Source organism: Ursus arctos, unplaced genomic scaffold (assembly GCF_023065955.2).
Source record: "Ursus arctos isolate Adak ecotype North America unplaced genomic scaffold, UrsArc2.0 scaffold_31, whole genome shotgun sequence".
Lineage (NCBI taxonomy): Eukaryota > Metazoa > Chordata > Mammalia > Carnivora > Ursidae > Ursus > Ursus arctos.
In genome coordinates this window covers 4527432-4540869 of record NW_026622997.1, presented here as the reverse complement: position 1 = coordinate 4540869, position 13438 = coordinate 4527432, and the positions used below count along the sequence as shown (strand labels likewise).

At 48.2% G+C, this 13438-nt stretch overlaps 1 protein-coding gene across 1 annotated transcript; it reads right to left on the bottom strand.

Moving 5' to 3' along the window:
* Positions 1 to 9793: 9793 nt before the first annotated feature.
* Positions 9794 to 11107, bottom strand: CUNH6orf15 (chromosome unknown C6orf15 homolog). Its single transcript, XM_026511121.4, has 2 exons — positions 11028 to 11107; positions 9794 to 10818 (listed from the first exon to the last, which is right to left on the bottom strand). The coding sequence occupies exons 1-2, from the start codon at positions 11095 to 11097 to the stop codon at positions 9938 to 9940; spliced, it is 951 nt and encodes a 316-aa protein (XP_026366906.2). The 5' UTR covers positions 11098 to 11107; the 3' UTR covers positions 9794 to 9937.
* Positions 11108 to 13438: the final 2331 nt, after the last annotated feature.

Sequence of the window (13438 nt, the reverse complement as noted above, 5' to 3'; positions counted from 1 at the left end):
AGCCCTGTCTCCCCACAGAGTGATGACTAAACAGTTTGCAATTCTTGTCCCCCGGACCCCTCCTTTCCTAGGGGTCACCCCCTTCTGCAGCCACATTCTTTCTTCAGATGGGACCCAGCACTGTGGATTCCATTTCTTCTTCCTGAGTTATGGTCCCCATCCAGGCATGCATCCCCGGGTTACCCTTTGATTGGACTTGATTATTCTCACGTTTCCTTAGCGCCATCCTTCCCCAGATGGTGCCTCTCATTCCCTGTGTGCAGATTTGCCACAGCTTCCTCTCGTCAGGGATGAGCTTCCATCTGACTTCCCAGAAAGCCTTTTACTAGCTCTGTCACTTTAGGCAAGTTACTAAACCTCTCTGAGCCTTGTTTTCCTCATTTCTACTATTGGTAATGCCTATCTTGAAGGTTGTTTGGAATTAGAGTGAATTGTAATAATAGTAACAGCAGTTTATTGAGTTGTTATTGTGCTGGACACAACGCTCAGCACTGAACATGTAATTATTTGATTGAGTCATCTCAACAACCTTAGCGCAGAGACCAAAAAAGAGACAAGCTGTGTATCTGTATTCTTTCTTTTCCTGGGTATCTTCTTTTCCTTTCCTGATTTTCACTGAAAGGATCGCTTTTTGTATCGTCATTTCAGACCACTCAGTGGTTTAAATATGGATCTTTACGGTCTAGTGGATTTGTGATTACCCTTACGTTTTTAACAAAGCTATTTAAATTTATATTTTCATTTAACACCAAAGATTAATAGGTATCTTTAGTCTTTCCCCTAAACCAAACATACTTTCACTTCTTCCTTCCTGTTCCCTCCCCCCGCCCCCCACCCGCTGTAACTTCCCAGGATTCCCCAGGTTTTGTTATAATCTTTTGGAACTGGACTGTCCTGTGGTGGAACGGACCATGTCACTGGAAGAGGAAGGGGAGGTGGAGGTGAAGCAGGAGCAAGGCCTTAGAGTGGCCACGGGCTTGAGGGCTGGGCCCCCGTGGATGGGCTGGTGTGTGAGCACATGAATTCATTGCTTCTGCAGACACCCTGTGAGTTCCACTCGTGATGTCTGAGGCAGCGCAGAGCAGGACCCAGGGACCAGGGTGAGAAGAGGAAGGCAAAATCCAGAGGGGCAGCTGGCCACACAGAAATGACCTTCAGTGCAAGTTCCAGGCTCTGCAACAGCTTATCCTTGAGCGGGGCGTGGTCTGACTGGAACTGACTTTTTGTGTGTGTATTAAAATACACAAAACATAAAACTCACCGACTTAACCATTTTTAAGTGTACAGTTCAGTAATATGAGGGCCATGCACACTGTTGGGCAGCTATCACCGCCATCTGTCCCCGTAACTCTTTTCATCTTGTAAACCTGAATGCTGTCTAGTAAACAAGAGCTCCCGCTCCCCCCCCCACCCCACCCCCCCGGCGCGCGCGAGCTGACTTCAGGGTGGGCTGGAGAAGATGCAGCCTGGGGGTATAAGGCCAATTAGAGGTTGCTGTAAGCACCCAGGCGGGAGGTGGCAGGATCCCCATTGTGAGAAAGAAGAAACAGGAAACAAATTGAGTAATTAAACGGAAGCACCTCCCTGTACCTGAGGCGCGCACCAGGCCAGCCCTGCGGAGGACTCATTTCCTGTCGGGGTGACCTGCCTGGCTGGATGGAGTCCGCGCCTGGCCGATGCCCAGCACCCTACCTTGCTGCCAGAGCTCTACACAGCCCTTTTCTGCAGCCGTTTCTCACGTTACTGAAGGTCCCCAGATGGTCAAAATCTATCCCTTCGCTCATCCGTTTCATTCCCTTTCAATTCCTTCTCCATCCAGAGAAGATATGGTCCTTTTACCCCCTGCTTCAAACTCGGAATTCCCATGGTTCTTCAGATGCTGATAAAACCCAAAATCTCTACGAGGGCCTGCAAGGCTCCCCACTCCCCCCACCTGCCCGCAGGATCTGCTCCAGCCCCGCCCCCGCCCCCCCCCCCCCCAAGGCTCTCAGGCTCCTTTGGTGGTGCAGATGCTCCAGGTGTCACCACAGGTTCTCCCCCTGCTGGAAGGTGCCGGCCACGACCACCATTCCCCAAGCCTCTTCAGATAGTCTTTGTGTGACTATGACATCGTGTCTTTCTCCCCCATTAGCCTGTGAGTCTGTAAGTTCCAGGAGGAAGGGACCGTGTGAATCACGTTCCCTACTATGGCCGCCGCGCCTGGACAGAGTAAGTGGGCAACATTCATAGCGAAACGAGTGCAGAACGTAACCTGCTCTCAAGCACGTATCTTAAGTCAGTTACACGTAGTTGTAGGTGGCTAGTAACAGATTAGGTGATCCTGGAGAGAAGGCTGGAGAGGTAGCAGGCAGAGGAGGTGTATGTGAAAGAGCCGCAAACTGAACAGAAATTTGTCGTCTCACCACTCTGGAGCCAGAAGTCTGGACTCAGGGTTCAGCAGGGTTGGCTCCTTCTGGGGGCTGTGAGGGGAAATCGCTCCCACGCCTCTCTCCTAGCTTCTGGTGGCCTTGGGCATTCGCTGGCTTGTAGATGACATTATCCTGTGTCTTTACGTTGTCTTCCGTCTGTGTCCAAATCCCCCCTTTTTAAAGATTTTATTTTTAAGTAATCTCCACACCCAATGTGGGGCTCCCAGCTCACAACCCCAAGACCAAGAGTCGTGTGCTCTATCGACTGAGCCAGCAAGTGCCCTTCCTCCTTTTTCTAAGAGCGCCATCCTGATGACCTCATTTTAACTTGATTATCCCTGTAAAGACCCTCTTTCCAAACAAGATCATATTCTTAGGTACTGGCAGTTAGGACTTCCACATAGCTGCTTTAAGGGACACAGTTCAACCCATAACAGAGTTGAATATGGTCTCACCCCAAGTGAGTATAGCTCAAACAAGCCCTCCCAAGTGGAAATATCACTGAACAGTTTATCCTATCCCATCTGATGACTTCAAAATCTCTGCAGTGAACTGGCTCCCAATCCCAACCCCACTTTACCTGAATGTTGCCTAACTCACACCCTCTAACCTTGCCCACACCCACATTAGCTTCCACACGGGCCTTCACTTCATCCTCCCATACAACCTGGTCCAGAGTATGTTCCCCTCCTTTAGTCTCTTGGCGATGTCAAGAATCTCCATTGTTAACGGCACACATATCTAACAAAAGTAGGAAACAATAGACATATCATGTTAAGTTAGCAAACACAATGTAAATTGTGTATCTTAAAAGTAGCTGACAGAGGAGGTAGCATTTTTTAAAAAGGTGTTAGTTATTTGAGAGAGACCACACATGAGCAGGGTGGGGGGAGGGAGCAGAGGGAGAAGGAGACTCCCCGCTGAGCAGGGAGCCTGACTTGGGCCAGATCCCAGGACCCTGGGATCATGACCTGAGCCGAAGTCAGACGCTTAACCAACTGTGCCACCCAGGTGCCCCAGGAGGTAGCATTTTTAATCGGCTCTCATATGGATGTCCACACCTTGCTTTAGGTTTCAAATACTGTCCTTCCCCAAAAGAAACTTGGACCCCTTAGAATGCAAGGCTTGGATGATAGCAGATTCCATGTCTCAGGGAAGAGAAGAATCAGGACAGGACTTGAATGTTCTGTTGTTATCAGAAAGCAAGGAGACTTCAAGAATAGCAAGGAAAGTGCTAAAAGGGGCAAAGGAAAGTGAAGGGATGAAACTTTCCAATAAATGGTGTTGGGAAACCAGGACAGCAACATGCAAAAGAATGAAACTGGACCACTTTCTCACATCATGCATAAAAATAAGCAGAAAAGGGAACTGTAGAACTCCTAGAAGAAAACATAGGCAGTAACCCAAAGAAAACGAAACCTCTAACTGGAAAAGATACACATACCTCTACGTTTACCACAGCATTCTTTACAATAGCCAAGATATGGAAGCAAGCTAAGTGTCCGTCAGTAGAGAATGGATAAAGGACATATGGTAACCCCCCCCACCCACACACATGCAATGGAATGTTAGCCATAAAAAACAATGAAGTCTGGGATTTGTAATAACATGGATGGATCTAGAGGTATAGTAAGTCAGAGAGAGACAAGTACTGTATGATTTCACTCATGTGGAATTTCAGAAACAAAACGAATGAGTAAAGGGAAAAGACAAACCAAGAGACAGACTCTTAACTATGGAGAACAAATTGATGGTTACCAGAGATCATGGGGGCGGGGAGGATGGGTGAAACAGGTGAAGGGGATTAAGAATACACTCGTCATTTTGAGCACTGAGTAATGTATGGAATTGTTGAATCACTATATTTTACACCTGAAACTAATATAACACTAGTATAACACTATGTTAATTACACTTGAATTTTTAAAAGAGGTTAAATAAATAAATGAAATAAAAAGGACAAAGGAGCCAACTTAAAGGAGCTCCCATTGTTCACTTGAAGACAGTTGAACGTGAGAAGAAAGAAGATGAGGAGGAAAATGATAATTAGGGTTCATTCAAATAAATGAGGCTGTGGAAGGCCATGAGATCATCACAATACTCGAGAGATGAAATGAATATAAAGTTCCCAAAAGATGGCTTGTAATAGAAAATAAAGGAGTTCTTAAAAATCGATTGTAATAAAAAGAGAATTGTTTGTTTTGTTTCTGCTATCAATTATGTGTCTTCTTATGAAGCAGAGAGAGGTGTGCTTTCATCTCTGTAAGTACAAAAGAATTCTCAGAAAGCCAAGAAGCCGCACTGTAAATATGGGCTTCAGCAGAAATGAGAAAGTCTGACAAGGGGCAAGGTCAGACGCAGCAATGAAAGAAAAGGTGGTTTCAATAGGAGATACAAAGACAATAAATGAACCAAAACATCACTGAAAAAGAGAGCTAACAAAGTCAACCTGGTTAGTTCCTCATCTCCTAGAAGATTCTAGATTGCCCTACTAATTATAATAAAATATAAGTAAGGATTGCATCAGATTTAATAAAGCCAATAGATCTAGTCAGTATGTCATAATGAGAGAAAATGTATTATGTGACACTGGGCAAGAGGGATTTTTTAAGCATGTTATGTTAAGGGGATAAAAATGGGTTGCAAAATTCTAGAATCTATGCCCTTTAAAGTTTTATTCTTCAGTGAGATACAATTTCACATCCACAGTGCTGGCTATATAAAGTAATACCAAGTGCTGACAAGAACACAGAAGACTTGGAAGCTTCCTACGCAGCTGGGGGAATCCGTACCCGGTGCGGGGGGTTGCAGGACTTCAGGAGGAATAGCAGCTCGTGCGGGTGACGAGCAGCCCAGAGCCGAATTGTAAACTGTACAGCAGCCTCACTTCCAGCCCAAGCGCAGGCGGCCAAAATGCAGATCCTAAGATTATTGAAACCTCAGGATGGTATAAAAATAAAACATCCTGACATCCTAGAAAGGTAACCCAACAATGGAAGAGGAAAGAGAAGAAGAATGAAGAAGTATGTTTAAATCCATGGAACTAGCTTTCTGGTTTCTAGTGAAAATGAAGTGATCATTTTTACAATTGTAACTTGTGCATTTGTTTCTTTGGGGGTTTAAGACGTTGAAGAGCATTTTACATATCAGACTTGTGATTTTCATTAAATGCATAGATTGGTCTAAATGTGAACCAATATTTAATGTTTGCATAAATTTGGTTTGTTAAACCCGCAAGTTCTTTTACAGTTCTTGTGTAAGTAGTATGTAAATAAAGGAATGTTGTTTAATGCTTCAATGTTAATTGTTTAGTAAATTTATAAGGGTAACAAACTTTAAACAGAAGTGCCTTACAGTCACTTAGACAACGGCAGTCCCGGGAGAGGAGAGTTTGCGTTTGAAGGCTGGGAAACAGGCAGCTAAAGGTCCACTAACATAGTAGATTGGTTTTATCTTCCTAAACTCATCACCTTTGCCCCCGTTCACCGCGACCAGAGTTAGCTCTTCTGAGTTCAGCATATTACGACGTCACAGTGAACAGGGAGCCCCAGAGCCGTGGGTATAAGGAGAGGCAGGTTGGGATGGGGTAAGGAAAGGGGCAACGGCCAGCACGTGGGACGGCAGTACACTCAGCCAGAGGCAAGTACTGATGGGGGAACCTGGGTAGCAAGGGAGTAGTGTGAGCACAGGAAAGGACACAGCGGGCAGCGGGAAAGATGCTACAGAAAACGGCTTCTGCTCCATCGGTCATGACTGCCGTGCTGAGGCCAAGAAGGACTAAATGGCCTGGAAGCTATTTCACAATTTTTTTTCTCCCACATTTCCACGGTGGGGCTTGCCTAGGTGGGCCGTCCGAGATCAAAACTTACTTCACGTGAGCCCAGTCTACTCCTTTAGAACAAACACCACCTGTAGCCCCAGCTTAACTACCAGCCTGAGATGAACCGTATCCACCCCCTTGATCTCTGTCTACGCAGGGCCTAGAACAACCCGGAGAGCAGCCATTGCTGCTGAGGGTTTGAGGATGGCTGTTCCTACGCGGCCACAGCCACCCCTCCACAGCCTGAAGTGCCTCCCACTACCCCCTCCCTGGACCGTACCAGCCTCCACGACCCGGATGCTCTGCACGTGGAAAGCTGGCGTGTGACCAATACTCCCAACGGCCCTGTGCTCACTCTCACATGTGACAATAGGGGTTAGTAAAGGCGTCTCCAAGGTGTGTTCACCAGTTTCCCCGACAGCAAAAGGGAAATGCTGGCCTAGAAAGAGGTAGGGAAAAAGCAATAGGGGACATCTTTCCAACTGAGTAAGAGGAACACGAGAGGCAAGCATTTGGGCTACAGAGAGAAAGAAAACCAAAACCTGACTGCTGGTCTTCAGGTGACATGAAAAGATGGAGAAAGGACTGAAGGTGGCCGTGAAGCTGTGGGGGTGGGGCATCTCACCTGCTCTGCGCAGTCTGCCCACCCACGTTTGCAGTTTCCAAATGGTACCCAAACCAAGCTCCACTGCCTGCTGGCTGTGTGACCGTGGGCAAATTACCTACCCTTGCTGAGCTTCGTGCTCTTTGCCTGGAAGATGGAAATAATAAAAACTTATTTTTTTATTTACTTGTTTATCTAAGTACATCCTAGAATTGTTGGAATGGAAATAACCCTGTAACACATTTCGTCTGTGGCAAATACACAGAAAAAGATGCTATTCCTATTCCCGCCCAAGAGTATGTGTGCAAGTAAAGGACATCTGACCGAACACAGTTTGGGGAACGAAATACTTAGTGAGAAGCCAACTCCCCTTTCTGGATCTTGGAAAAATTCTCGAGTGGAATTCCCACTGGGGAGCGTCACGCCAGCCTCAACAGTCAACCGTGAAGTCAGCTACGGCCAGAGCAGCCCCTGCTGGGGGCTGAGAACCATCCTTCCGTGTGGCCCCACCTGATGGCCTTGGGGCGCCCCTGGACTGCGTCGTCATCGGTCCCTTGCAGTGCTTGGGGTTTTTCAGCCTCTAATGCGCTTTGTCGTGATCTTAATTAAACTGGGAGACAGACAGGATATCCGCTTTCATCGCATTTTACAGATGAGAAAACTCAGGTCCACAGAGGAAGGTGACCAGCTCAGGCTGGCACAGCAGAGAAGGCCACGCGGACACACGGAAGGAAACCCGGCCTTTGGATTTCTCGACGAGGGCGCTTCCTGCCCTCCCTGACGCCTTCCCTCCTAGGAGCAGAGAAATGACTCTTGCTGCTCCAACCACCACTTCCACCAACGAACCACTGAGAGACACAGAAAAACCGGGACAGCGGCAGCTGCCACCGCAAACCTTGGGACCTTTATCATGTCGCCGATTACTGACCTAACCCTGCTTAGTTGTTTTTGTTTGTTTGTGTTGTTTGGGGGGTTTTGTTTTTGTTTTTGTTTTTTAGCAACAACTGGCCATTAGGCGAGGACCGCACTGGTGGGGCTGGCCACAGGTACCCAGGACCCTCTATCCGCAGCAAGTGCCTGATGGACTTCACCCCCTTGGCTCAGTGTTACCTCTGTGCGAGCCTCGGCTCACTTCCCTCTCTGGGCCTCAGTATCTCCACCTGTACAGTGGGTCCGGCAGTGCCTATCTGACGGAATTGTAGGGATTAGCTGGAAGGGTGTGTGCGAGAGCACCTTATCCAGAGTCTGACACATAGTAGGTACTCACTGAAAGTTAGGTGGGGTTTTGTTAATCGCGTGTTGTACTTGAACACTCCCCGCACAGATAATGAGAAGAATTCGGTTTGAATCACTGACTCTGTCCCTTGCTAGCTATGTAACCTTGCGTAAATTACTTAAGCGCTCTGGGCCTCAGTTTCTTCATCTTATAATACCTTCCTCACAGATAGTAATGAGGGTAAAACGATGGCGTATTCAGAGCATTTTATGAGCTGGGAAGGGCTGTGTGGGGTTTGAAAGGAAATGTCAGTGAGGCTCTGGGAAGGCCAGAAAGGAGTACAGATTAGATTTGGTTGCAGCCACGTGGCTCAGGAATAAGGTGGAAGAAAGAGAAGAGGGAGTCAGAGAGGGTTCCTTGATCCAGCCTTCATCCTGACCTGCTGCTGGGGGGTGCAGCAGTGAACAAAATAGACACACGGTGCTTACACTCTAGGGAGTGTGGGGAACAAAAAAGAGGAGGGTGCTGTCTTGGAAGTTAGACGTGCAAGTCTTCAACCAGAAAGAGAGACGGAGAGAACTGAGACCCCAAGCCTGAGAGAACGAACTTGGCTTGTGGGAGAGACAGGTGCTAAAAACAGAACCACCTGCCCAAGAACAAGGAGAAACCAAGAGTCCATGGTGGGAAAGAATTAGGGGAGCAAGGCTGAGGTGATACAGAAAGGAGCGTGATTGGTGTTGGGAAGGTGTCCGAAGAAGGGATTTTTGGCGTGGCAGACACTGGGACGGGAGAAGTTTCTCTGAGAACACCCACCTCCCGGGCAGGCAGTTCCCCATCCTTCCAATTCTGATGTTTATTCTTCTCCTACTTCCTCCCCATAACCTAACCGATTCCTGGAACTTGGGGTGATTCCCACGCTATCAGAGGGTACACACACCTGAATCACTCTGGTGAATACGCGCATGGCCACCAGGAGTGTGCCCTTCTGGACACCCCGTCACCCCCAGCTGGCTCCTGCTAACTTCCATCTGCACTTCTTACGATGACCCTCCGCACTTCGCTCCAGCTTTGTGCGGGGAAACCAAAGGGAGGCAGAGAGACAACTATGTGACCAAAAGAGGAGACTGTGCCATCACTTGGGAATAAAGTGGCAAACACAGCTGCAGGTAGGATTGTTGACTCCAAGGTTTTTCTTTCCTTTTTCTTTCTCCCTTTTATTCCTTCCTTCATTGAGGTCCACTATTCATTCAGAAAATGTTCAAAGTCTTGGTTCTCTAGGGCACAATGTGCCAAGTGATGCGTGTCAGGGAGGAGATCAATGCATCCTCTGTTTCCCAGAAGCTTGCATTTCGGGGAAGAAAAGATAAGCAGAAACAAAATGACTTTGTCTGACTCTGTTTCTTTGTGAATCAAAGGGTATTCATTTCCCACTTGGCCCTGGAACTAACTTCTTGGATCTCATCCTTCCCTTCTGCCACAGGTGCCATCTCAACTGGTCCTGCTAACCCTCCCGCCCCTTCAGATTTCAGGACAATTCTGGAACCAGCTCTCCCACTTGGCTAGGAGAAGCTCTACCCTCAAACACCTGGACTTTGATCTTTTGCAAAGGGTAGGGGACAGAAGAGAGCATCCAAAGACCCTAGAGAGACACGTGGGTGGCTAGAAAATGGGGGTGGACAAAACTCACTTCACTTTGCGCGGAGAAACAAAGACATGGCAAAGGAGCAAATTTAATAATTGCTTGTGTTTTATTGGAGATCAGCATGGGAGGAGCAGGAGAGGCAGTGGAAAGCAGAGAGAATGCCAGAAAACACACTCATTGAATCTTCATTCAGCTCACACTCCATTCTTTGGATTTCCAACTTAGGGTTTTCCCCTCTGTCATTCTCCTAACCCCACTGTGACCCAGGGTTTGAAGGATTGGGGAAGCCAGCTGGGATGTTCCAAGAAGAGCCAGTAGGATGGAGAACTCTGGGAGGAAATTGATTATTAATACCTGGGTGTAGATGAATATCCCCCCAGCTGCCTCCTGGATACCGGTTAATATTCCCCCAGCTGCCTCCTGGATACCGGTTAATATCTCCCCAGCTAATACTTGGGTTTTGATTATTGATACCCCAGTTTCCCAAAGGGTGTGGCATGGGCCTTGTTCCCCATCCAGTTCCAGGACCTCCACCTCCCCAGGACATTCCTGGATTCAGGGTTCCCCAGGGGTGCCCAGGCAGAAGTGGCTGTCGAATCCTGTTAGTAAGAGAGGGTGGATGTTGGACAAGGATTTCTCTCTGGGCTCCCAGAACATTAGAATGAAGCGACCGCCTAGACTTGGAGTCCTGGTAGAGGAGTGAAGACTCAGGTACTGGGCGCGTGGAGCGTGCAGAGGGCCCTGCAGGCAAAGGACTGCTGCCCCGAGGGAGAGCACCAGAAAGGGAAGACTGTTTTTCAGGCAACGCTTCACCCCCGTGGTCCTCAATGGCAGCAGCCACCGTCTGCCAAGGATCTTCAGAGGGCCAGAAATCCGTGGAGGGCAGCCCCTCCATTGCGGGCCAGCTCTGAACCCCAGAACCACCTGCAGGTTGGATGCCATCTGATGGAGAAGCATTGGGCTTCAAAGGAACCCTTGTTAAATCATTTGGCCCAGGGTCTGGTTTGGGCTGAGGAAGTTCAGAGTTGGAGTGGCTGGGCAAGGAAGGTTGTTCAAGCAGAGGCAAGTTGGTTCCCAAGTGTTGGAGAACTTTCTCTTCCACTGCACCAATGCTTCGAGCAAAGAAGCCTGAGGAAAAGGAAAGAGGAGGCAGCAAATGGACTGGATATTTGGTTCTCATGCCCACCTTCCCTGATTCCCTGATTCTCTTTGCTCCAAGTTCCTTCGTATTCCCCAGGGACCGAAGGGACCCTCCTGCCTGTACCCGTTCCCTCAATTCCAGTTCCCCTGGGGCCCCCAGTCTCCACCTGTGCAAGGGTTGGGCACAACCTCCATACCTGGGAGATGAAGACAGATCAGAAGAAGCAGGCCGAGAGGAACCCTGCTCCCTACCGTGAAGCCCTGCATCTTGCTCAGCTCTAACATCTCTCTCTGCCCCGAGACAGCCAGCCCTTTATCCTCTTGGTGGGGTGAGGGACAGCAGGAACAAGCTGAGCCAGTGGTTGTGCAGATAATAAGTCTGTACATTCCACTCTCATTCCTAATTCAGTCTGTGGCAACAGGTGCAACTTGAATGTCCCAGGGAAGCTGGGTGTTTCCACCTCTCGTTCCTTTCCTAAGGTTCCCCACCCCTTCCTGGCCCAGGTGTCCTGGTTCACAGCTTGTCACTGATTGCCAGTACTGCCCTGCCCTAGGCTCCCTACACCAAGCACAGGAGGACCTTCGCCCTTGGGGTCCCAATCTCTTTGTCGCCTTCTTTTTTCTTTTTTCTTTTTTTTAAAGATTTTATTTATTTATTTGACAGAGATAGAGACAGCCAGTGAGAGAGGGAACACAAGCAGGGGGAGTGGGAGAGGAAGAAGCAGGCTCATAGCAGAGGAGCCTGATGTGGGGCTCGATCCCGTAACGCCGGGATTACGCCCTGAGCTGAAGGCAGACGCTTAACCACTGTGCCAACCAGGCGCCCCTCTTCGTCGCCTTCTTAGCAATAGAAACACTCCCTTCTCTTCACTTTCTCTTTGGGATCCACATCATTCTCTTCCAGCACCCCTTTCTCATGCATCCCCATAGCTCCTTTACCTTGACTGCAACCTATAAGAGTTCTGGGGTACAGAAGTGCCCTCCCATTGGAGAGGCTGCTCCTAGATGAGACCTTGTATGTAAGGAAATAGAGCTGGTTCCCATCCTTAAGAGAAGCTGGTGTATTAATTTCCTACTACTGCTGTAACGGTCACAGACTTAGTACCTTACAACAGTACAAGTTTATTATCTTCCAATTTTGAAGATCAGAAGTCTGACATTGTTCTCACTGGATTGAAATCAAGGAGTCACCAGAGTTGTGTCTCTTTCTGGAGGCTCTAGGGGAGAGTCCCTTTCCTCGCGTTTTCCAGCTTTTAGAGGCCACCTGCCTTCCTTGGCTCATAGTCCCCTTCCTCCATGCTCAAAGCCAGAAACCGAGGATCTTCTTACATAATATCACTCTGACCTTTTCTCCCCCCCCTTCCATATTTAAAGACCCTTATGATTACACATGGACCTACCGAAATAATTCAGGGTAATCTCTCTACTTTAAGGTCAGCTAACAAGCTTAATTCCATCTGCAACCTCAATTTCCCTTTGCTATGTAACCTAACATATTCACAGGTTCCAGGGATGACGTGGACATCTTTGGAGGTGCTGGGGAGGACAGCATTCAGTCTACCACAGATGGTCAAATGGGTCCACAGAATATAAGAAATACTGAGAAGGAGTAGATGTTCCCAGCTAACAGTAGAGCAGGGTGTTTAAATGCTGTCGTCAAATGGCCATGAATTGATAATTTTTGAAGCTGAGTTGTGGGATCACAGGGATGCATTAATTCTTTTGTCTACTCTTAAATATGTTTGAAATTGTTTACAATAAAAAGTGTTTAAAGGCCTTTGTTTTTTCTGTTGCTTCCAGGAGATATCCAGACTCGGCATCCCTGATTACATGCAGCCTAAACTAAGTTGTTAGATTTGCCTTTTGCATCCTTATCCTTGGCCCCTGATTGCTACGTGCTGGACGGGCAGGGAGCTCCTCTTTGAACCTGGCCAGTGGAGGGCGTGTCCTTTCTGAGTGACATCCACCAAATTTTCAAAAGCTTTTGACCTTGACCACACCAGAGCCTAGAAGAATTTCCGCATCAGAGTCTATATCCCTCCTGCCGTTGCGGTGCATGGAACCTCTAAGGACCTCGATGCCTGTCATTGGCTGCAGTCCAGGGCTAGATGCCGGGCCAAGTGTGACTCACCAGTGATGAGAAAAACAGGACTATTCTGCAGCCCTTCTCTGTCTTCAGTTAACCCTGCAGGTTGGCTCAGCTGCCAGGTCATTTCTGATCAATAATAGCCCTAAATTTGGGACCAGGTAACACCGTCCAATGGGGGGAATGGATTAGATCGTAGGGTAAGGATAAATTCATTTGTAGCCAAGCAGAGGTTCTGAGAGGTGGCCTGTGCTTTGGGGTGAGGCCCTTCCTAAAGGGATAAGCATAGCCCACTCTCTGCTTCTTGGGCTATGAGAACTTCCTTGGCCTCAGGCTCAGTCTCCAGAACACAGTTGTCTGGCCCTCCCCACACTCTGCTTTCTCTCTCTTCTCCCATGGAAGCAACTCCCCTTCTCCACTATAGTGCTCTGCCCTTTCATCTCCCGTAGATCTCTCTCTAGAACTGCAGCAGAGGCATCTAGAGTGTGGAGGTGGAGAGGACACTTGGCTCTGTTCTGCCAT

Coding starts and splice junctions, on each gene's coding strand:
- CUNH6orf15 (XM_026511121.4), bottom strand. CDS start 11,097: ATGCAGGGCTTCACGGTAGGGAGCAGGGTTCCTCTCGGCCTGCTTCTT. Junction 10,819..11,027: donor GATCTGTCTTCATCTCCCAG/GTATGGAGGTTG, acceptor CCTTTTCCTCAG/GCTTCTTTGCTCGAAGCATT.